Source organism: Polypterus senegalus, chromosome 5 (assembly GCF_016835505.1).
Source record: "Polypterus senegalus isolate Bchr_013 chromosome 5, ASM1683550v1, whole genome shotgun sequence".
Lineage (NCBI taxonomy): Eukaryota > Metazoa > Chordata > Cladistia > Polypteriformes > Polypteridae > Polypterus > Polypterus senegalus.
The window spans coordinates 44,991,319-45,015,184 of NC_053158.1; the positions used below are offsets into that span (position 1 = coordinate 44,991,319).

Genomic DNA, 23,866 nt, shown 5'->3' on the forward strand with positions numbered 1-23,866 from the left:
TACAACCGATTACAGATCTATATGGTGTATCGGAGAAGACGATCATAAGGCGAATGAGCCAGTTTGATATACGGTAAGCTGCAACGGCTGTATTAGTTTAGGTACTTTGAAATGGAATGCCCAAAGCAGCGCCAACTAATTTTGAACTGAGTATTTGACCCTTGTTTTAAGAGTATAAAGTCAGGTGCATATTCACAGCTACTTTTTCAAAAAACTTTACAATTGAGATCAGTGGTAAACATTGTAACAACATTGCAATTTCTTCCGATAAATCTTCAATTCACTCTCAGAAATACATAATATCTTCGGCAGAATGCATTAATCAGTGTAGTAAGCATTTTTGTAATTAATTCTTGTGCTATCGATTCACCAATCAATAACTATAGGGTGTGCTACAGCCCACCCTCTCAACTTAGATGAGTGAAAGTGACAGTTTTATTTCAAGTCGTATTTCATGATGGTTTGGACGAATGTTGCAGACAAAATTAAATGAACAAGCAACAAAAAACATATCTCGTGACTATTTATTTATTTATTTATTTATGCTCTCATTTCATGACATATTTATTTATTTAGGCACTCATTTCATGACACATTTATTTATTTATGCTCACATTTCACAGTAGTTTTATTTATTTGTGCATTTATTTATTTAATTTTGTCCGAAATATTCCTCCATATGCGCTGGGTAGACACACACTCAATCTCATGCATAATTACTTATTGAATGCTAAACACTTCTGGAAAGAGACGGTTGTCTAAAACGGGTTGGTGTGAGAATACAACAGTAAGTGAATGAAAAGATGGAACTCTGGAGAGAGCAAAATACAACTCAATAGTGAACCCGCGGCATAACAAACGCCGCATAATTATTTATTGATGGTTGAACACTTCTGGAAAGACACAGTTGTCTTAAAAGGGAGGGTTTGAGGATACAACAGAAAGTGAATGAAAAGAAGGAACTCTGGAGAGAGCAACATATAATTGTCCGTGAGTGAAGAAGACGCATGTTTGTCGCGGATATGAATTGCTGTATGTAGCGTGTAAAACAGTCTGCTATGGTGCACGCGGTCGTGCGTTGTAACCGAAAACTCGGTTTTTAAAGACTGCTTACTTCATTGTGTTTTAACCTCAGCTGTAAAGGAATGTTTTAAGGATCCCATGGGATACCCCTCGCAAACCGTTTTACACACTGCATATGGCGACTCACCTCCGCGAGAAACATGCCTCTATGAACAGTCAAGGTGGCTCGGAGGAACATGAGGCCTCTACGACAGACGAATATAAATGACGCCATTCTTTCTGTGTCATCGCGCTCGAGTTGGTGGGCGTGGCTCTGCGAGTTGTCGTTGTATCCAGTGGTCTTGTAGTTGTTGGGCGCGGCTCCTCCCTGCGTGCGCCATAGGTGTCTTACTTGTCAGCGGCTTAGTGAATCCACGCCCCTTCCGGCGTGCTTTCCATGGGTGTCTTGCCTTAGTGAATTATATATATAGATTCTTACTGATCTGTAATTTATTGCAAAATATAAATGTTTACATCCTAAAGGATTATTCATTTTTGCAGCCAACTTCAACAAAGCAAATGTCAGGTCTTTTTACCCATCTCAGGAGTGCTATTATTCTGAACCACTCCTACACCACAATCAGCCATACTCTTGGTATCACATTATAAGCAGAGACAGAAGCTTGAGGTGCCAGTAAGAAATTAGTGCTGGACTAATGAAACAGAAAAAAAAATTTACACTGCTTTGATTGTGGAAACTGGGATGTGTTTAGAGCCTCTTCATCAGATCTGGATGAGTATGTTGGACATGTGTGGATGATTGTGTGCCTAGGAAAAATTCACATTGTTTTCATAATACGAAACTGTTGATCACTGCTGACATGAAGAATTTTGTCAAGGCATATGCATTTTTAAACAGTGGTATGTGAACATACAAGAAATGCAGATATAAACCCTGAAAAACAAACTGGGTAAACATCAGTACAGTAGTAAGCTAGCGATAGAATTAAGCAACTGTAACAATTTGCTTAAACTTTCTCAGAGATTAGGAGTGTAATTGACTACATAGTAAAACCTAATCCAGTATGTTCTTTAGTATACCTGCCAGATCAATTAAATGCTTCCTGTTTTGATCATGAGAACAAGTAGCAAACCATTTGATTGCTTGCAGCTCAACATTGTTTTTTCTGTGCATGGTGGAGGATTTTTAATGTCAGTAAGACTTTTTTTCTGGATTGAATTTCAGAGTGTGTTTTAAAAATCTTTTAACATTGTTATAGTTTTGTTTAAGAAAATACAGGTGTACTGTCTTAATGACTTCAGAACAATGTCACTCACTCCAGTTGAGAAGATGTGGTTTGAGAGAATGGTGCTGTGATACGTTAAATAGAATATTCCAAAATAGACTTGGTCACCTCTAGTTTGCATATCATCAGAAGAAGTCCACAGAGGATGCCATAACCCTTGCACATCATACATACTCTTTATAGATTACAGCTCAGCATTTTATACTTTTTATACCAGGAAAGCTGATCACCAGATTTCTCAATTTAGGACTTAGTAAGTCCAAAATCCAGTAGAATAGGGTGGTACTAACTATCAGGCCTTAGTATTTGATGATTAGCAGCATCACATCCTTCATGCAGGCCCTCAGCACATGTACTTGGGGATGTCATGAAAATCAATAGCTTTAGTAACAAGTTGATATTAAAATTCCAAAAATAAAACTGACAGCTTTTTTTTTTTTTTTTAACCACAGTATTGGTACTCTAATCTTGAGATACATTATTTAAGAACACTAAATAATATGTGAGAAAAATGTGAATTTAAAACTACAAAAATTGCTTACAGGGATGATGATACAGCACCACATCAACGCGTCGTTTATGGAAATGTTGCATGAATTTCAGCTTGTAATTGCAGTGATGAGCAGTGCCTGGTTGTCTCCACACATACCGCTTAGAATTAAGGCCAAAAAGTTCTATCTTGGTCTCATCAGACCAGAGAATCTTATTTCTCACCACCTCAGAGTCCTTCAGGTGTCTTTTAGCAAACTCCAAGATCAAACTTTTTGGCCTTAATTCTAAGCAGTATGTGTGGAGACAACCAGGCACTGCTCATCACTTGTCCAATACAGTCCCCACACTGAAGCATTGCGTTGGCAGCATCATGCATCTTTCCCATTTTAGTGTTTGGTCAGCAAGAAGTTGAACATGTCTGCAATCAATAGATGTATTGTATTACAGCTACATTATTGCCTATTGCAATGAGCATTAACAAAAGGTGTACCTAGTAAAGTTTAGATCGTGAGATTGATTGACTGTGCTCTGCCTAGTTCGCGATGAATGTTGATATCTTCACATAAAAATTAGCTAGCCAGCAACTTGGCAATCTCGTGAAGTGTACTAATGATGTATCTATGATCAAATGCTTTTCTGTTCAATAACACTCTTATATCTGATTGGTATATCTTTTTATTTTTTTAAATGCTTTTATTAATTTAATTATGATTCATGTTAAGTTTGCTTACTTGCAGTTACTTGGAACAGAGGGATCACCCTTTTTATTTAATTGGACAATATTTGCAAACTGCCAGGCTTTAGAAGTTTACAGTGCACTGATTTTTGAAAAATGTATGTTTTGGATTTATACTTCACCAGTAATGGCGCACTGCATGATAACGTGCAGTGAATCCACTTGACTTGATCATTCCTAGTTTTCATCCTCTTTCTCTGTACATTTAGCATTCGTTTGTTCAGAGGATGATGCCCTTTCCCGCTTCCTGAGCAGCTCTTCTTTTCTCCACCCTAGTGGTCCTCTTCTTCTTCTCTTCTTCCGTCAGCATCTTTTCGCATTAAAACTGATTAAGTCAGTTTTTGTGTTACAGTTACTTATTACTTAGTATGTTTTGTTTAATGTTTCACTTAAGTCTTCAATCTGCTTCAAGATTGATTTTAGATATGAAGAGGTAGAGAAAGTGACAGCGAAGGTGGTAGGGATGAGAAGAGTGGCCATAATGCCCTGCTGGCAGCTGCCGAGAGTTGATTCTACAATAAAAAAAAAAATAAAAAGAGGAATAACCTTGGAGGTCAATCATCACCCCGAAAGTGGATAGTGGACATCACATAGTATATGTGTACCAAATTTCAGGTCAATAGGTCAAACAGTTTGCTACAGGTGATTTAAAATCCTGGACAGACAAACAAACAGCCATGGTAGCGTATTATATGTAAAAATATGTCATTGTTACTTTCCATGAAAACTCTGGTATAAATGCTATCTAGTCATTGTGATTTATTTTCTTAGAATTCTTAGAATTTCTGTTGCTATTAGTAGATAATCAATTTCTAAAGGTGCCTGAGTTGCCTTGAAAGTTTGCATATTGTAATTCTTTTAGTTAGCCAGTAAAAGGTGTCATTTTGCTTGGCTTTTCTCTACATTCAAACTTGAGAAAAACACACGTATATGCGTTCTTATGAAATGAGAGCATTTGCTGTTTTCAGTTTACCCGCTGTTTCTAATACACTTCACTTTCTCATTGAACATTCTTTTTTAAATAAAACAATGAAAGAACCTGGTTGTGCCATCAGTATTGTTTTATTTTAGTAGTATTCCGTTTCACCTGCATTTTAGCTTTCCTAATATTCTTTCTAACTTTAGTTCTCTTGTGCTTATAATTATAAGCCCTGCAGTCGACACTGCACTTTTATTTGATGTACAGCTGCATTCTCTTTTGTAATTTCTTATTTTGCTCCTTACTCATACTCTGTACATTTATTGTAAATATCATAATTTTTGTAAATTCGAGGATAAAAATGTTCTGCATAGTATTGTACTTCTAAACATGTACCACTGTTTCTCAACCATCTCCATATTTAAAAGTTTGTTTCACTTTGCCACATTTACTAGTCATTTGTCCATACTCAAATTAACCTTAGACATTTATCTTTTAAATAACTTGACTAGATCTTAATGGTTGAATTACCTTTACTCCAGACACTTTTCCTGATTATTACTGTATGTTAAGACTGTCTCTAAAATAAAGTCTATGAATTCCTTTTCCTGTGCTTAATTTGTTTGTTTATGTGCTTTCTTTCACCTTGCATTTTGTCCATATTTTCTGCCAAACCTTTTGTTTTGATTTTTACTGTTAATAATTATTTATAGAATTATTTGAAATGTGCATATTAAAAATGAGAAAGCTACACCTTTACCAATGATAATGTTTTAAAATGTTATTCGAATTATGCACATTATCAAATGTGTAGTTTGCATCTGTGGCCTTCCACCAGCCTTTACTCTGGCAGATGGTGAGGATGAAAGTGGTCATTCGTCATTTATTTACAGTGAGCTAGTTTATACTAATGTCAACAGCTGCCCATAGCTTGGGTTCTTGAATTCAAATGTAGAGCTGCAGGTTATCAGTTCGGTTTACAGGACTATGATGGAGTATTGTAAGAGTCCTTTGTATGATGTAATAATTTTTGTGTTTTTGCTTCCCCCCACTCCAACCTACCATGTGAGGTGTTTATAGACAGACTTGTAGCATACAGTATTCTAACCACCATTTACTCATTGTGTTTTTCAGAGTCTATAATTATAGCAAAAATAAATGATTTTTAGCTTCCTGATGATGCAGTGCCTCTTAAAAAAATTATATATATAATTATATATATATACATATAAATAATATATGTACTGTGTATCTTGCAGGCTGGTCAAGAATCCTTCCGTTCAATAACAAGGTCCTATTACAGAGGTGCAGCTGGAGCTCTTTTGGTGTATGATATCACAAGGTAAGGATTTTTTTTAGTTATTTTAATATAAGTATGTGCTTTTATTGTTCTATTGGTTAACAGGTTAATCCAAAATAATGTAAACCTATCTATTATTGTTCTTTAAGGTATTAGGAAGCAATACATAATTTAAATTTTGAATTTTGACCCTCATTATCTAATTGTATCTTATATAACATTATAGTTTTACACCAGATGATGAAAACTGATTATAGGGTCATTATTGTCACATTGTCAAGTAGTACATTTCCAATTTCACGTGACATGATTATAGTTGTATAGGGTTGCTGAGTATGACTACCTTACCTCAAGAATTCTGTTTTCTTAGTTGAAAATTTTCAGCAACAAACTGTATATCAAATGTGGTAATGCTTACTTTTACTTCTGCCCCTTCAATAATGGCACTTACAGGAAAATGCTCATTGTACTGCCACCCAAAAATCTGTATATTGTGTGTTATATATGTTTAATGAGTGTGTGTGTCCATTTCTTGTTATGGTATTACTTGGAGCCTTATTCAGACAGCTACCCAGCTATACCCCCAACCGTTTAGGAGTTAAGTAAGAATGTCATCCTGTTGTGTGTATTGCTGTATTTGTATATGGTGCAGCATGTTATGTTTGGGTGTTTTGATTAAGCTACGGAAGCTCTGAACCGCACAGTGAAAAAAATTATGGGATAACCCATATCTCGTACATACATAAAAATATCACTTACATACAGGATACTTTTGTGTACGTACAAGATGTTTTCACATGTGTGCCAGATTTGCCAGTAGATTTGACTAGGATATTCAAGTTTGGCCTTTTAACAAGGGTACGTTTCTTGTCTGAAAATGGTGGGAATTAAAGTGACTCAATTTGAATTTAACTCTTTAGTTGCGTGTTAAATTCCACAGTCCTTCGGTGTAGATAAGCGATTGAGTGTGCCAGGTTTACCAGAGAATTAAATTAGTGTACCCGCATTGGACTGGGTAAACTTCAAATGCACTCAATACATGAAATACGAATTCCTTTTGTTGTGCGAGTAAGAAGCTGTAGGCTAGTAAGTAGATGGCTAACTAATGTCATTTCCTGTTACTATAAATTAGTGCAGTGGTTAGTGCTGTTGCTTTGCGGATCCCACGGCCTGGGCTTAAATGTGTAACCTGCTTTTATAAACTTGCCAATATCCATTTCTGTGGAATGTAGCTGTGTGAGGAAAACATCAAACTGTTTAGTGATATGTCCTGTTTCGGCGCTTACTGCTCTATACCATTCTCTCCTCTGCATGTCCTGGAGTACAAAAGAAATAGCATACAGCAACATGCGGGGACTGGCAGGAACACTCAATAAAACTGAATAAAAAGAAAATCATGTTTATGTTTTATTGTGCTTAATTACGTTTTCCTCCTTTTTTTCTTTTCTAATTATTTCATGTGTACCCTAAATGAGACTGTTCAATATCATACCCTTGGTTTACTGTTATTGCTATTACTGCATTAAGACTTGTTATGCTTGTTTTGGACACATCTTTAACACCATCACCTGGGTTTATTATCTGGGGATATCATCTTAATGCACTAAAATTGCTGAAGATTATATATATGTATATATATATATATATATATATATATATATGTATATATATATATGTATATGTATATATGTATATATATATGTATATATATATGTATATGTATATATATATGTATATATGTATATATGTATGTATCTATATATATGTATATGTATATATGTATATGTATATGTATATATATATATGTATATATATATGTATGGCATATATATATGGGGATATATGTATGTATATGTATGTATATGTATATATGTATATGTATATGTATATATATATATGTATATGTATATGTATATATGTATATATGTATATATATGTATGTAAATATATGTATATATATATATATATATATATATATATATATGTATATGTATATATATATATGTATATATGTATATATGTATGTATATATGTATATATATATGTATGTATATATGTATGTATATGTATGTATATATATGTATATATATATGTATATGTATGTATATATATGTATATGTATATGTATATGTATATGTATATGTATATATATGTATATATATATGTGTATATATATGTATATATATATGTATGTATATATGTATGTATGTATATATATGTATATATATATATGTATATATATATATATGTATATATATATATATATGTATATATATATATGTATATGTATATGTGTATATATATATATATATATATATATATGTATATATGCAAAATTCTTTTTTTTTTTTTTTTTTTTTTTTTCCTCTTTTAAAGACTATATTGGTAACAGATATCTCTATCTTTTAACCTTAAAGCGCCACTGCATGGGGGCTTGATGTGCTTTGGGTGTGCTCTGTCTCTGGGTATGTCAGAGGACTGGGACTGCATGAAGTGGGTTTTAGCCTCACCTGGGGAGGCAAAAAGGGAGGGTGCGGGGTTAAGGGGAAGAGAAAGAGAGCAGGCTTGATCTATATCTAATCTATCATCTCAATCTTTATAATTATAACTATCAACGTAATAATAAGCTGCATGGCAACAACTCTTGGGGAATAGGAAATTAAGACCTAAACTATTTCACTTCCAGTTAAGACTATAAATGACATCAAAAACTCAGAATCAGTGTCTCCATGATGGGACAGTTAACTTCGTAAGCTGGAATGTTAAAGGCCTGAATCACGAATTAAAGAGAAAGAAAGTACTTTCTCACCTAACAGGTCTAAATGCTAAAATAGTATTTTTACAGGAAACCCACTTACTAAGTAAGGATCAGTTCCGCTGCAAAAGACTGGACTGGCCAAATGTTCCATTCTAGTTTTACAAAGAAAACTAGAGGGGTGGGAATTCTCATACATAGAACAGTACCATTTGTAGCATCAGATGTAGTATTGGATCCTGAAGGGAGATATGTGATGGTCATGGGAGACTTATCTAACTGTAAAATGATTTTGATAAATGTTTATGCACCTAATGTTGATGATAAGGAATTTATACAAAATTTATTTGCATCCATTCCCAATCTGAACACTCATAAACTTATAATGGCTGGGGACTTTAATTGTGTTCTAAATCCACTTTTAGATAAGACTTCCTCCACAGGGGAACGCAACTAACACCGCAAAGATAATTACAAAGTTTATAACTGATCACAACTTATCAGATCCCTGGAGTTTTTAAACCCAAATTCAAGAACATATTCTTTCTACTCACCAGTACATCATTGCTACTCAAGGATTGATTACTTCTTTATAGATAATAACTTCTTGCCTAAGATTAAATCTTGTAAATACGATGCTATTGTTATTGTTACCATGCTCCGATGATCTTGGAGCTGAAATTACTAAGCCCCATACACTCACCCGCAGATGGCCTCAATCCGCTTCTATTAGCTGACGAGAATTGTACTGAATTTATATCCAAACAAATTGAATTCTTTCTAGAGACAAATACATCCCCTGAGATCTCTGCAGGAATACTCTGGGAAACTCTTAAGGCCTTCTTAAGAGGACAGATTATCTCATATCTTTCCCACAGAAATAAATCCGAAGCGAAGAAAGTAGCAGAGATAAAAGCGAAATTACTAAAATAGATGAAGAACATGCCAGACTACCAAGCGAGACTCTACATAAGAGGAGGCAGGCTCTACATTCAGAATTAAACCTCTTGACAACTAAAGAAACTGAACAACTAATTTACAAATCCAGACATCATTATTATGAACATGGAGAAAGCTAATAAGCTTTTAGCGCAACAAATTCACAAGCAAGATGTACATAGCGCAATCTCGGTAATTACTAACACGAATGGAGATAAAATCATCGAACACAAAAATATAATGTACACTTTTAGAGACTACTATAAATCCTATATACTACTGAGTTTAAAGAAGACAATATACAATCTAATGCATTTCTGGATAAATTACAGATACCACAAATTGACGCTTTTAGTGTGGAGGAACTCGATAAACCTCTGTCATTATCAGAATTACTGGATGCTATAAAGTCACTCCAAGGTGGAAAAGCAGCAGGCCCTGATGGCTACCCTGCAGAGTTTTACAAGAAATTCTCCGCTCAGCTAGCTCCCCTCCTATTAGCAACATTTACAGAAGCCAGAGATAACCAATCTCTTCCACAAACCTTTCGCCAAGCACTAATCACTGTCTTTCCAAAACAAAATAAGGACTTATTACAATGTGCATCATACAGACCAATTTCACTTCTGAATAACGACGTTAAAATACTCTCTAAAATCATAGCTAGAAGGATGGAGAAAGTGCTCCCTCAGTAATATCACAAGACCAAACTGGATTTATTAGGGGCCGACACTTATCTTCAAATCTTCGACGCCTGTTTAATGTAATATACTCACCAACTAAATCAAACACCCCAGAAATATTATTATCATTGGATGCAGAAAAAGCATTGACATGATTGAATGGAAATACCTTTTACTATTTTGGAGAAGTTTGGGTTTGGCCCAACATTTGTGCATGGATTAAATTACTGTATACTAACCCAGAAGCTTCAGTTTGCATCAATAACATTTGCTCAGACTACTTTAAACTAGAACGTGGCACAAGACAAGGATGCCCTTTGTCACCACTGCTGTTTGCAATTGCCATTGAACCACTGGCAATACATTGTCGAAATACTGATCAGATAAAGGGGATTAGCAGAGAAGGACTGGAACAGAAAATCTCATTATATGCAGATGACATGGTACTGTATATATCGGACCCAGAAAATTCTGTGCCTGCAGTCTTAGCAGCACTCACAGAATTTCAAAAGCTCTCTGGTCTCAGAATTAATCTGAATAAAAGTGTACTCTTTCCGTGAATTCTCAAGCATATAATATTAGATTAGACACCCTTCCTTTTATCATTGCAGAACAGTTTAAATACCTCGGGGTAAACATCACAAGTAAACATAAAGCTCTTTATCAACAAAATTTCGTGTCTGCATGGAAAAAATTAAACAAGACTTGCATAGATGGTCAACCCTTCATCTCACACTAGCTGGAAGAATTAACACTGTTAAGATGAATATTCTTCCTAAGCTCCTTTTTATTTCAAAACATACCAATATACATTAATAAATCGTTCTTTAAGCAATTAGATTCAACAATAACCTCATTTATTTGGAATTCTAAACATCCACGCATCAAAAGAGCGACCCTACAAAGACAAAAGGCAGAAGGCGGCATGGCTCTACCTAACTTCCAGTTTTATTACTGTGCGCAAATATACAGTCGATAAGAACCTGGACACAAATAGAAGAACATACACAGGCATGGACCGCAATAGAAGTAAAATCCTGCAGTACTTCTTTGTATTCCTTGCTCTGTGCTCCAATAAACACACGTTATCGGCAATACACTAATAACCCAATTGTGCTCCACTCACTTAGAATCTGGAACCAATGTAGAAAGCATTTTAAGACGGAGAAGCTTCTTTCTGTGGCACCCTGCAAAGAACCACCTCTTTCAACCTCACAAACATATGCAGTTTTAATATCTGGAAAAATTTGGAATTAACTTGCTTAGAGATCTTTATATAGACAACGTCTTTGCATCCTATGAACAATTACATTCCAAATTTAACATTCCAGCTACAAATTTCTTTCACTATCTTCAAATCAGGAACTTTGTTAAACAGAACCTTCCAGATTTTCCTCATCTTGCACCCTCATCCACGCTGGAAAAATATTGCTCAATTTCAAGGAGTTAGACTCCATCTCTACAATATATAAAATCCTTTTACAATCCCTTCCTTTCAAAGATCCAAGAGGACACTGGGAAAATGACCTCTCAATTAATATATCAGAAAAGGAGTGGAAAGTAGCAATGCAGAGAATTCACTCAAGCTCCATATGCGCAAAGCATACAATTATACAACTCAAAATTATATATCGAGCACATCTGTCTCGACTAAAACTCTCCAAAATGTTTCCAGGGCATGATCCAACCTGCGAACGTTGCAACCAAGCCCCAGCCTCACTAGGTCACATGTTCTGGGCCTGCACCAAATTAACATTATTCTGGACAAAAATTTTTAATTACCTCTCAGACAGTCTTGGACTCACAATCCCTCCTAACCCATTAACAGCTGTGTTTGGGGTTCTTCCAGAGGGTCTTAAAGTGGAGAAAGACAAACAAATTGTGATTGCATTCACTACACTGTTGGCACGCAGACTTATTCTGATAAACTGGAAGAACCCAAACTCTCCTCTTTAAGTCAGTGGGAAACTGATGTGTTATATTATTTAAAATTGGAAAAATCAAATACTCAGTTAGAGGATCTGTGCAGACTTTTTCAAAACATGGCAGGATCTAATCAGTAATATTTTAAAATAAGTTTATAAAGCACAGAGAATTTGTTGATTTAGGTATTTTTACAAGCCTTAAATTTTACACGTTTGGCTTGCTCTCTCTCTCAAGGGTGGGGATCGATCTGTTCTTAGCATAATTCTTTTTTTTGTAAAACTTGATTGCTATTTATTGATTGTAATAAAATTAATAAATAAAAAATAAATAAATAAAAAGAAAATCAAGTGATGGTGAGATACGAAGAAGGCAGCCTCATCAGCGTCTGTGTGTCAGAACCCTTTTGGAGGTGGGCGCTAGTATGCATCGTGGTACACTGCAGAGCTATAGCGCGTCTTTATGTGAAAACAGCCGTGTCAGATGGGGTTGTATGGATTGATTCTGAACGCGACTGAGAGAATGAAAAATGAATTAAAAAAAAAGCTAACCTTTACAAGGATCATAAATTGCACCGGCTGTTACAGACTGAAATCAAATGTATGTTTTTACTCAAAAATAGTAAGACTAAGAGCAGTTTACTTCTCAAAACAGACTGGATACCTGTATACATAAAGCACATACATTAAACCTTTGAGTCAGATAACCCTCCTCACTACCCTAAAATTAACCATAGTGTAACTGAGCATGCAGTGGGCATTACATGACTAGCGTTGTGGGCATTACCTGACATACGTCATAGGTATTGCAGGCTACCGTTAGACCCATCTCAGCAACACTCCTTTAATATATAAAAGCCCACACATCTGCCTTTTATGTCACGCCACTACAAGAGATGGGAGTGACGTCAAATTGAAGTGCCATAGCCTTGATAAAGGCGTACTTAGGTAGCCCTGAAACGCACTTTTCTATTTTTTTAATCTAACTTTATCTTGTTTGTACATAAAAGTATCCCGTACATAAGTGAAAAGTATCTCGTACGTACATGAAAACATCTCGTACATTTTCATATACATACAAGATAAGGGCTGTCCCATAATTTTTTTCATTATGCGGTTCAGAGCTTCTATACTTAAAATGTAAGCAACATATTTTAATTTTATCAGAAACCTTTTGCAGTCAGTGTTTCTTCAATGGTTTTGTCAGGATTTAGCAATATAACTTTTTGGTAAGTATAACTCACCAAATATAGTTTATTTTTTGCAAATTTGCATATGAAAATACATAATATTGGCAGAATAGCACCTTAGAGTGTGTTTTACCTGCCTTGTTCCATCTTTTCAGCAGAATAATCTCTCAAAATGCTAAACTAATTGAGGTGATTTGACTGATTTTAAGTGGTATGGATTTATAATTAATTACAGTACTACATTCAACCATGCTCCATCAAGATTTCTGTTAATTTGTCTTAAACATTATGCTAAAAAATAGGAGCAGGTTACTAATTACCTAAAACGCTAAAATACACAAAGATTGATTAGAAGAAGACCATTTAAGCTGCTATGCGTTAGTGATGACCCACAGTACTGTACATTTAAGTGTAATATAACAAAGAAACATAGTATGTAAAAATAGTAAGATTCAGGCATCAATGAGTATAACAGTATTAATGAGAAGCAGATTCTGAGGTTAAGATGACCATTGCAGGGCATAAATAAAAAAACTCAAAAGTAATGAAAGATAATGTTTTTTATAGTCCACAAGGTAACTCCAAGTGGAGTGAATGGCTGGCTGACTGGTTTCAGGGATCCTTTTAGAGCTGGAAGTTTGAATGATTTGTTACAGAAATAAAACTTAGTAGCACTGAAAAATTATTACAAATTCGATTAAATATAGGTTTGGGAGCATGCGCTGATTGCATGTTGCCACACCCACCGTGCAATGAGAAATTAAGAAAAAAAAGATAATCTGTTACAAAGTAACATGCTCCTTTTTTGTTTATATTAATGGATAGTTACTGTCTTGTATTATGTTCAGCCTAGGAGAATACAAGATGCTTAGTGCTACTTTTATCCTACGTTAACACAAAAAAGAGAACATGATTTTGAAGTATTGCTTAAAAAACATATTATAGCCACTTGTGAGGTTAAGGTAAGCTGTTTAACAAAATGACATCTAGCTGATGTTTGTAAAGTTCACTAAAGACATCATGAAGAAGACCTAAAGAGCAACAAACCTCAGCAGGTCCAAGATGCTTTGTAAAGAGGCATTCTTTTTAATAATGCAATTACCACATTCTTCTGAGAGCCATGGTGTTCACATACATCTTTAATGCAAGAGTTCATAAATATGTATATGTACTTTTCAAATAAAACTCCACAAGCAATAAATGCAAACATTAATTTTAAGGGCTGGTGAGAGAGTGTCAAGAATGTGGTGAATCACTGGATTTGTGAATTTTTACCTTACAAAGAGTGTTGTACTGAAAATAAAAAAAAAGTTTGTTCTAGCTAAAAACTAATAAACAGTGTATATTATAAGAACAGTTAATCAGTGTTATTTAACTTTTGCTTTGTACATATTACACCTTCAATTTTTATCCTACTATTAAAATATATATAAATATTTGCAGTGCCTATCGAAGATATCATACACCTTAATAGTCACTTCTTTTGTCTTAAAGCAGTGGACTGCTAAGAAGTGGGAGGTCATGCAGACTCAAGTCACTCTCAGTGAGTGAGTGAGTGAGTGAGACATTATGTACAGCAAGAATTGGGAAAAAAAGAGAGGCATCCTAACAGCAAATAGGAGAACAAATGAAAAGCCATATGTTGCAGATCCTTCCTGTCATGCTAGCAGACATTATAGAGGAGCAATCAATGCAGTCTGCAGGATACTCCAAATGAAGATGAAAATAGTTCAGCAAATTTTGAGTTACTGTATATTGATATTAAGTACAGGTTTCTATGTAAACATGTACACATTTGATTCATTAAACAAAATGCGTACCATTTTTTTTGGGATTTGAACATTCCTAAAAAATACAAGATTAGCACCACTGACCTCCAGGAAGCAAATTCTTAAAGAGATGTAGAGGTGTATGTTCAAGCAGCCTTCTCATCCCCTACTTTTTGTATAGAAGCAATTAAAACAAATAAAATGGTGTATTCAGTGGTTAAAACCGTTAAATCAAAATCAGGGGACATTATGCAGCAACTTTTACATGCTGGTATCACTATGTACATTACTACAAATCACATTATAAAAAAAAAATTGTGAAGAGAAGAGCAGCCTCATGCACGCCAAGACATATGGGCATGCCCTACTCTGAGATGCTTTAGTCTTGAACAAAGCTACATGTGGATATGATCTTTGTGTTTTGAGTCCTCAAATGCAGTGGTTAACTTGGCCTAGCAAGATTCTTTTGGTTTAATATTAAGACAAGTATTCATGGACATTGATTGAAATTAAAGGAATTTACATGCAGCATGGAAAACAGCAAGAAAGATCAGGGGAATCTGAATTAACTACCAAGTTATGTAGTTAACAGAAACTTGACAGTTTTTTTTAAGCAACTTGCTGAGAATTGCAACAACATGGCTATAATATAAAGAACTCGATAGATTAAATTCTGTCTTCATGTTTGTAAAACACATATTGTTCTTCTCTGTCCTCAGTTACACCATTTATTACATATAATCTGTCAATAAATGTTCAGATCAAAACCAAAGCTGTGAAACATTTAAACATAGTTACATTTTTAAGAAATAATTGTTAATTTGAGAATCTTGGCTATCAACTGTCCAACTCATAGTAATGTAAATCATTTTATAAAATACCATGCTTCATTTTGAAAATGAAAGGCTTTTGGTAAAGCAGCTTATGTTTAAACAAAGGGAAGTATTTTAATATCTTATAATGTAACTTTCACCATAAATACAGAACAATAAACTGGAAACATAGTTTACTAGTGCACATGAAGTGGAGTTTTTAAAGCCTTCAGCAAAACCTGGCTGTGATTACTACAGATTAATACAGTCAAATTTCAACATCCTTCTTTTTTTTTTTTTTTTTTTTTTTTTTAGGACAATTGTTAGCCTGACAAATGAAATACAGTACTGACCTCAACTTGATTTTTTATCAACAAGTATAGTTTCTTCTATAATAGACTAGAGAGCATAAAAGTGCTGATTAAGTAGCTACTTCCAGATGTTACACTACAGGATCACAGAATGCAATTGGCACATACCATTCTTATAAAATTTAATAATTACAGATATGGAGGTATAATAGTTAATTTCTAAAATTAAACATTAAAACCTGTTCTTTAGACTCACCTTCAGCTGGATTTTCGGAACACTTATTAGAAGTAGTTCTACAGTCCCTACTACATGTAATTAATACAGTTTTATTGAGTGGCATTATCCTCTTCATAGTGACCATTGTTAGTTCTTAATGAAATTTAGAGTTGAATAATAATTATGGACCAATGTCAGAGATAAACTATTTTTGTTAAGGAGTGGCACATTTGTTTAGTAGTTAATATGTGTGTTTGCATGTTTGTGTCAGTGTGAAGTTTTCTATAGGTATCCTTTTTTCCTTCACAATTTAAGCATAATAGCCAGTTCTAAATCAGCCCTGCATGGGTGAATGGGTTTTTACTTGATTGTACACCGAAGGATTGGTTATTTTGTGTATTCAATACAGATGGCCACCTCCTCATGATCCTAAGATTTCATAAGCAATTCAGAAAATGAGTGCATGAATGGAAAAATTAGTATTTTCAAGTTCTTGCAGTTTTAGTGTGCTAATGAAATTTAATGTATTAATAAATCAAATGACATTTTCAGTTCTATCGAGTAGCTGCAAATTGCACAGTAAAACTTGCAACTTTTAATTTGAAGCATGCCAGTTGTGAATTTACAGTACAATAATTTTTGTTTTTTCTTTTTTGTTTTAAACATTAATTTAGCTTGGTTTCTTTAGCCTAGAAAATGCAGAATTGGGATGATTTTTTAATATGTGGGATTTTTTTTTTTAATTTTTATCAAGCAGAATCAATTGTAGTTCTTTTGTGACATGCTATTAAAGAATCAAGGAAATATTTAACTGGAAGTAGAATGAAGGCATGCCACGATGCAAAAGTTCTTAACTTATATTGGATTTACAAAAAGTTGAAGATTAGTCTTTTTTAAGAAACTGTATAAAGATAACTAGATCCTTCTAGATTCTTCTTGAAGGAGTACACTTTTTTAAAAGCCTGTTAACATTGTCTCACATTTGCCCTCTGTGAACTTTGGCCCGGACACAGACAGACGGACAACATAGTTTCACCCAACACACCGTTTATTTACAATATTTACAAAGTCTACCGTGCTCACAAACCCCAGTGCCTCTTGCACCGATCCCCCAATGTCCAGGCCACACAGTCCTCTGCCTCTCTTTCTCCTGGCCGCCTCCAGTCCTCACTCCAGCTCCGTCGTCTTTCCTCCCGACTCTCGCTCCTGTCTGGAGGGAGGCGGCCCCTTATATACAGCTCCCGGATGAGCACCAGGTGTTCCCAGCATTCCTCCCTTGGCCATGCCCCAGCGTGGCGGAAGTGCCGGCTGTCCTCCCGCAGCTCTCCGGTGTCTCCCAAAGTCTTCCCCCCAGCACTTCCTGGTGTGGCGGAAGTGCTGGGCTCTCGGGATATTTAGGCAGCGGGGCGCCACCTGCCGGTGGCCACGGGCCCCTACAGGGCTGGGCTTCCATGCCCCTTACCCGAGGCCACCAACATAACCAGGGTGGACACCCCCTCATGGTCTGGCGGAGGTACAGGCCCTCCTCCAGTCCTCCTGGGCGTCCCGGCCGGGTGCCACACCTCTTACGCCTAAATGACATACAAATAAAATGACTGACTGTTCTGTTTATATGATAATTGAGCTGCTGAATGGCTGAAGAGTAATGAGTTTAACATTCTAGATGTTTTAATGAATAAAAACCTTTTGCTTACACCAATATCTACTAAATAAAACACAAAAAAAAGTTGACACGTTAAGGATTTTTCCGTAGTAAATTGGACTTTATAGTACATAACCAAGACATTTATGTTGCACAACCTTAGAATAAGTTTTCTTTTTCTGACCCAATCTGTCAGCTGTCATACCAAGCTTTCATATTCCACAGCATTGCAGAGTTATAATGTTTGGTACAAGGTATCATCCTTTTTGGAAACATTTCCATTTTTGAAAACATTTTGTCTCTTGCACCTAAACAACTTCAAAAAACATATAGTGTACACAAAGGCACACACTATATATCACTGTAAAGCAACAATTAAACAATTTGCAACTGTGCAACTATAATTACATACTCATCCATGCATTTATTTTCATGTATATGTATAATAGATTGAGGTTCTAGTGCTACAATTCACACATCTTTTCCTACCTCTGTTACAGTTGCCCCAAAGACATTTAGTGTGTTTTTATTTATTAATTTTTGTTGCTGCTTTTTTCTTCCATTTCATGTCTGAAATGAATTTAAGTACATAGATACATCCTCCAGTACTGGGTTATGGTGGTTGAGTACAGTGCCTTTCCTGGCACAGGGCAAGACACAGCCATGGGCCAGGCACCAAAGCTAGTCACACACACCACAGATGCACCTAAACTGGTGTTTCTGTCCTTTGAACCACAGCTGGCTGTTGCTGGGTCACAAGCACATGAGACTTGTTCATGCTAGAATCCCCCAACCGAAGGGATTAACAGAACTGTGTGAGATTATTTGTATTGCGTTTCTAATCGTGCTTGCATCACCAAGAGGTTGTTTTGGCCTCCTTTGTAATAAAGTTTACTGTCACCTTACACCGAAAGTGCACCTTCCTAAAACAAAAATAACACATAATACACCTGTAGCCTCAAAATGCAAACTCCATGAGCAAAAAACCAGAGGAAGAAGCTGTGTGTGCACTAAAGGGCACGATCGTGCTTTAGGTGGAGCATATGTAAAGCAAAAGGGACATACTGTATGGTATTTTCATAACACCCTATTTGCAGAGAATCACAGTTTTAGGAAGGGCCGTGTCACATTCATTTGATGGTTGCTGCTTACCTGCTTCTTTTGAGTAATTTTTTCAGAAGTTTTAAGCACTTCATTCTTTGTAGAATGTGAAAAATGTATTGATGTGTGTGTGTACATTTGGCATGGTATTTTGTGTTTGGCTGTGTTTTGCCACTTATAATTTTCATTTTAACTATAGGTGGTTGTAAATGTGCACAGTGTCCTGAGCTTCCAACAAAAACATTGCTTAGTAAGGTTCCGCTAATGATACAATTACATAATCAATTCTAAAAATATCACCGGCAAATTTACATAGTGTCTCATAATAAAAGTTACTTTAAACTGTATCTGTCCCTCTGTCCCTAATTTATAATATTTAAATATCTTAAATGATTACTATATAGACATTAAAAAACATAAGTTTCAAAGGATAATCTACTTCTAAATTAACATTTCACATTATTACTTCTTTGCACTAGTTGTTTTAATGTTCATTATATTGTTTCCTTGTTACTTGCTTTATAGACTTGCTGAATGATATCGTTGTCTTGTTCACATGCTTGAGTGGGTGTGCCAGTGGTGTGTAAAGCAGCTCCTTTTAAAAGTGACACCCAATATGGATCATATTTGAAGAACTGGATCTTTTGTTTTTATCTGATTGTTTTTAAATAGAAATATGTTTAATTACCAGAAGATCTAAAACATTTAGTAATCTGCCATGCTGCATTGTTGAGTGTTTAGTTTGGTCTGGTATTAAAAACTTTTAGTTTCAAGCATCCTGACAACCATTTGTCCAGCCTGGTGTGATGACCATCCAATAGTTTAATTTACTTGTTAAACTGCACCACTGCTACACCTGGTTCAGCTAGTTCACTTCCTCACATTCTGGAGAATCACCATGCCACCATTTTTTTCAATTGTTGTTTGATCTCTGGATCATACTGATGCATCCAAGAAATTATTCTCTCACATTTCTTGCAGTTGGAAATTCAGTAGCACGCAATTCATTTTAAACAGTGAATGTAGTGTATAGGGTGGTCCAGATCTAATTATGCAATTTTCATTACGCTATAACTTATTAAGTTTATTACATAGAAAATTACCTGAAAAATTCCGGACCATCGAGAAGTATGCAAACTGACGATATGAAGAATCATCTTCATGTCGAACTGGAATCGTCCTCACATAAGTCATCCACGCGATCTGCATCTGCATAATTAGATCTGGACGACCCTGTACATCATTTCAATAGACTGCATTCGGGTCCCACAACATGCACAGACCTTTTTCATGTTTAATATTTTATGAAGAATGGATTTAACTTTCCCAACACAAATTGTTAGTGTCTGCTGTTTCACACGCTGTCATTCATTAATTCTCCATTATGATTTGTTCCAAAGTGGTGATATTTTTTGCTCTTGTTGATGCTGAAGATGAGACAGGGCTTGTCTAATTTGCAAGAGTCACTGTGCTATGATGGAATTGAACAGCAATTTCCTTGAATAGGGAATGTGAAAGAGATTGGTCATGGTGTTCATTGACTTAGGAAGAATGAATATCAGTAGGCATAAGATTCCTAAGCATTGGAAATTATGGGAAATGTAATTGTTACATTTTATATGTTCTGAAATAAAAAACAAGTATACAATAAAAATAAATGGCAGAAACCTGGTGTAGAAGAGCCACAATATTGGTCAGCTACTACAATTATTTTTGTTTGTTGTGTGTGCATACAGCTGATGAGCCCCTAGGGTGAAACACATGTTGTGTACTCTTTGTATTATTAGGCAGGTACTGTATTACATTATTATACATATATATATTTTCCTTACAATAAATTTACTTCATTTAAAGATTTCTTTTCTGTCATTTTTTTCCCCAGTGAGAATAAGGTATTCTACCAAAAGTTTATTTTTCATAACTTTTTTTTACTTTTCTTTACAAGAGATGCCAGTAACTGTGGAGGCAACAGACAAAATGTCATTAGGAAGTTTCCTAATTGTAAAATCACCTATCACAATAATTTTGATGATCTATATCACAATAGTATAGTTACCACTATTGCTCCATTTACCATGAATGTGTTTTAATTTTGTGTATGTTTTTAAATATTCTGTAAAATAATGGTTTTATATAAATAAAAATATTATTTTAAGTTCTGAATGTATTTTTATCTTTGTCATATTTTAGACCATGCCTTTGTGTGATGATACTTCCTTTCTGTATCTTTCTTAACAGAAGGGACACTTTTAATCATTTAACTACCTGGCTTGAAGATGCTAGACAGCATTCAAATTCCAACATGGTTATCATGCTTATTGGCAACAAAAGGTAAAGTATATCTTTCATACCTCTACTTTTTTTTTTTTTTTAAATTTAGCAGACACTAGTATCAAAATTTAGTAATACCAAGTGTGTGTTATTTTAGGTTAGCAATCATGTGCTTATTACTGGTTTATATCTTTAACTGGCTTCAAGAGCGATCCATATTTTGCAGCATACCTAGAGTTGTTACTGCTATAGTGTAAATATCCAGTTGATCTAAGTAACTGGACGGGTTTTGAATTAATTAAAAACTATAATGCTCAGTTTGATTGTGAATCATTCTGTCTAATGAACCTATCTAATCCAATGTCAGGTCTTGGTTTATTTGTATCACATGACATTTTCTTAAAAAAATACTTTAACACTTTCAGAAGCAAGTTCATACTTTTCAGAAGTAAGTGGTATTCTGCTGACCGTAATATTAATTTCTGCTGACCGTAATATTAATCATATTGCAAAGTAAATATTACAAGTTTCCATATTGTTTAGTTACCGCTAAATGTATATAATTTTCATTTGAATAAATGAAAATATTACTGTGTCAGATTATGTTGGTTGGTTTCAGAATTAGGTTTTTAAACAACCATCAACCACCCACATCATATAATGCCAAATTTTACTTGTGGATAATTATTCAAGGTATAATGTAACACACTGAAAACAAGAAGCTTTTTAAACATATGAGATATAATAAACTAAAATTATTGTTTGTATTAACAAAATAAATTAATAGCTCATATAAATTTTTTAATTATTTTACAGTGATTTAGAGTCTCGGCGAGAGGTGAAAAAAGAAGAAGGCGAGGCTTTTGCTAGAGAACATGGCCTTATTTTTATGGAGACATCAGCTAAAACAGCTTCCAATGTAGAAGAGGTAAATTAATTTTACAGACATTACCTCAGATAGTTATTGTGAACTAACTTCTTTATTTGAATAGAACAGTAATATTGTTCAGCTTTGCACCTTACTTTATTATATACATTACTAGCAGGAGTACCCAGGGTTGCCCGGGAATGTATAACCGGTGAATTTCCGAAATGAAAGAAACAGAACATAGAAGTAGAAGAAACAGTTTTCTGATTCATATTTTATTGTAATAGGTAATATAAGTGATCATTGCAGAGCGTTTGCATACACTATATTTGGTTTTTCTCGTGGTGCGAAAATGAGCAAATTGTGAAGATTGCCCACTCTAGAACATGTTATGTAGAGTTGTCCATGTGAAAAGCATGGATTTTCCAAATTGATGCCTGAAACTTGCAGTGATTGCCCTTGAGCCTTACTAATTGACATAGCAAAAGCCAAACGAACAGGAAATTGTAGACGTTTAAAATCAATAGCACCACAAAGCCAGTGAGAAAGAGTAGCACTGAAACCGTACTGGGAAAAATGGCGGGGAGGGGTGGTCTGTTTGTAAGGAGCATCTGTGTTGAACCGTGCTGGCATCTAACGGATATTGGGGATTGTAACCACAGAGAGATGCGACATACAACCGGTGGTGTGTCATGGGAAAATGGTGGGGGAAGGATGCTGTCTTTTTAAGGCGAGTCTCTATTCAAATGTGCTTGCATATAACGGACGTTGTCGAATGAAATACAGCACTATCTGCTGCCAGTATAATAACCTGCTGTTCTAAATCCACTAAACATATTACACTTACTCTCTCTGTTAACTACAGAATACAACACAAAATACTGCTCTGAATATTTAAAGCTCTCCACAACCTCACTGATCTTGTACAGATTTGCATTCCTCTCGCTCACTCAGTTCCTCATTTTCTGTACCACACATCAGAATCAGTGCTATGGGAGCTCGGCAACATTGACATACAATGCCGCTGGTCATACGGCGTCTAGTAATTCTGTGTTCTCATACTTGGACACTTCCGGCATGTCTTGGCAATTTAAAGAAACATGGGTAAAGAGCGACACACATAGACCAAAGCTGCCACCAGATGGTGCTGAGGTGAACGTCTGTTGTAACGTGCGGCCATCTTGTCGATGATAAGTACGAGGATGTGTGCCGATAGTTGTGTCAGTGAAAAGGTGCCCTGCGCTTCACCACAAACATTTTTCCCAACCAAACATACCCCATGAACTTCTCCTGGTTACAAACGTGCCCCATCCCCAGTTTGGTGCCAATGGGACGCCCGGTGCAGATTTGTATGGCGGACAAACAAACAAACATACATACATAGACTCTGCTTTATATATTAGATTACAGACATTATCTGATTGTAATGTATTATTTAATTGAGACTGTGTTGTTAAACTGTACAATTACATCCTTCATTCATGTGTTCGTGTGAACGTATTAATTTCACCTCCATTCATTTAGATCTTAAATATTTGTTTAATCTTAGCTTAGAAAAAAAATCATTATTTGCTGCAGAACTAAATGACAAGGGGCCTCATGTATAAACTGCGTACGCACAAAAATTCTG

General features: G+C 35.2%; 1 protein-coding gene across 1 annotated transcript in view; it reads left to right on the plus strand.

Moving 5' to 3' along the window:
• The window catches only part of rab2a (RAB2A, member RAS oncogene family), an 81,771-nt gene that overhangs the window by 40,810 nt on the left and 17,095 nt on the right, over positions 1–23,866 (plus strand). Inside the window, exons 4-6 of the mRNA XM_039754565.1 lie at positions 5,716–5,798; positions 21,336–21,428; positions 22,185–22,296. Of these exons, the coding sequence (XP_039610499.1) occupies positions 5,716–5,798; positions 21,336–21,428; positions 22,185–22,296 (288 nt within the window). The remainder of the gene's footprint in view (positions 1–5,715; positions 5,799–21,335; positions 21,429–22,184; positions 22,297–23,866) is intronic.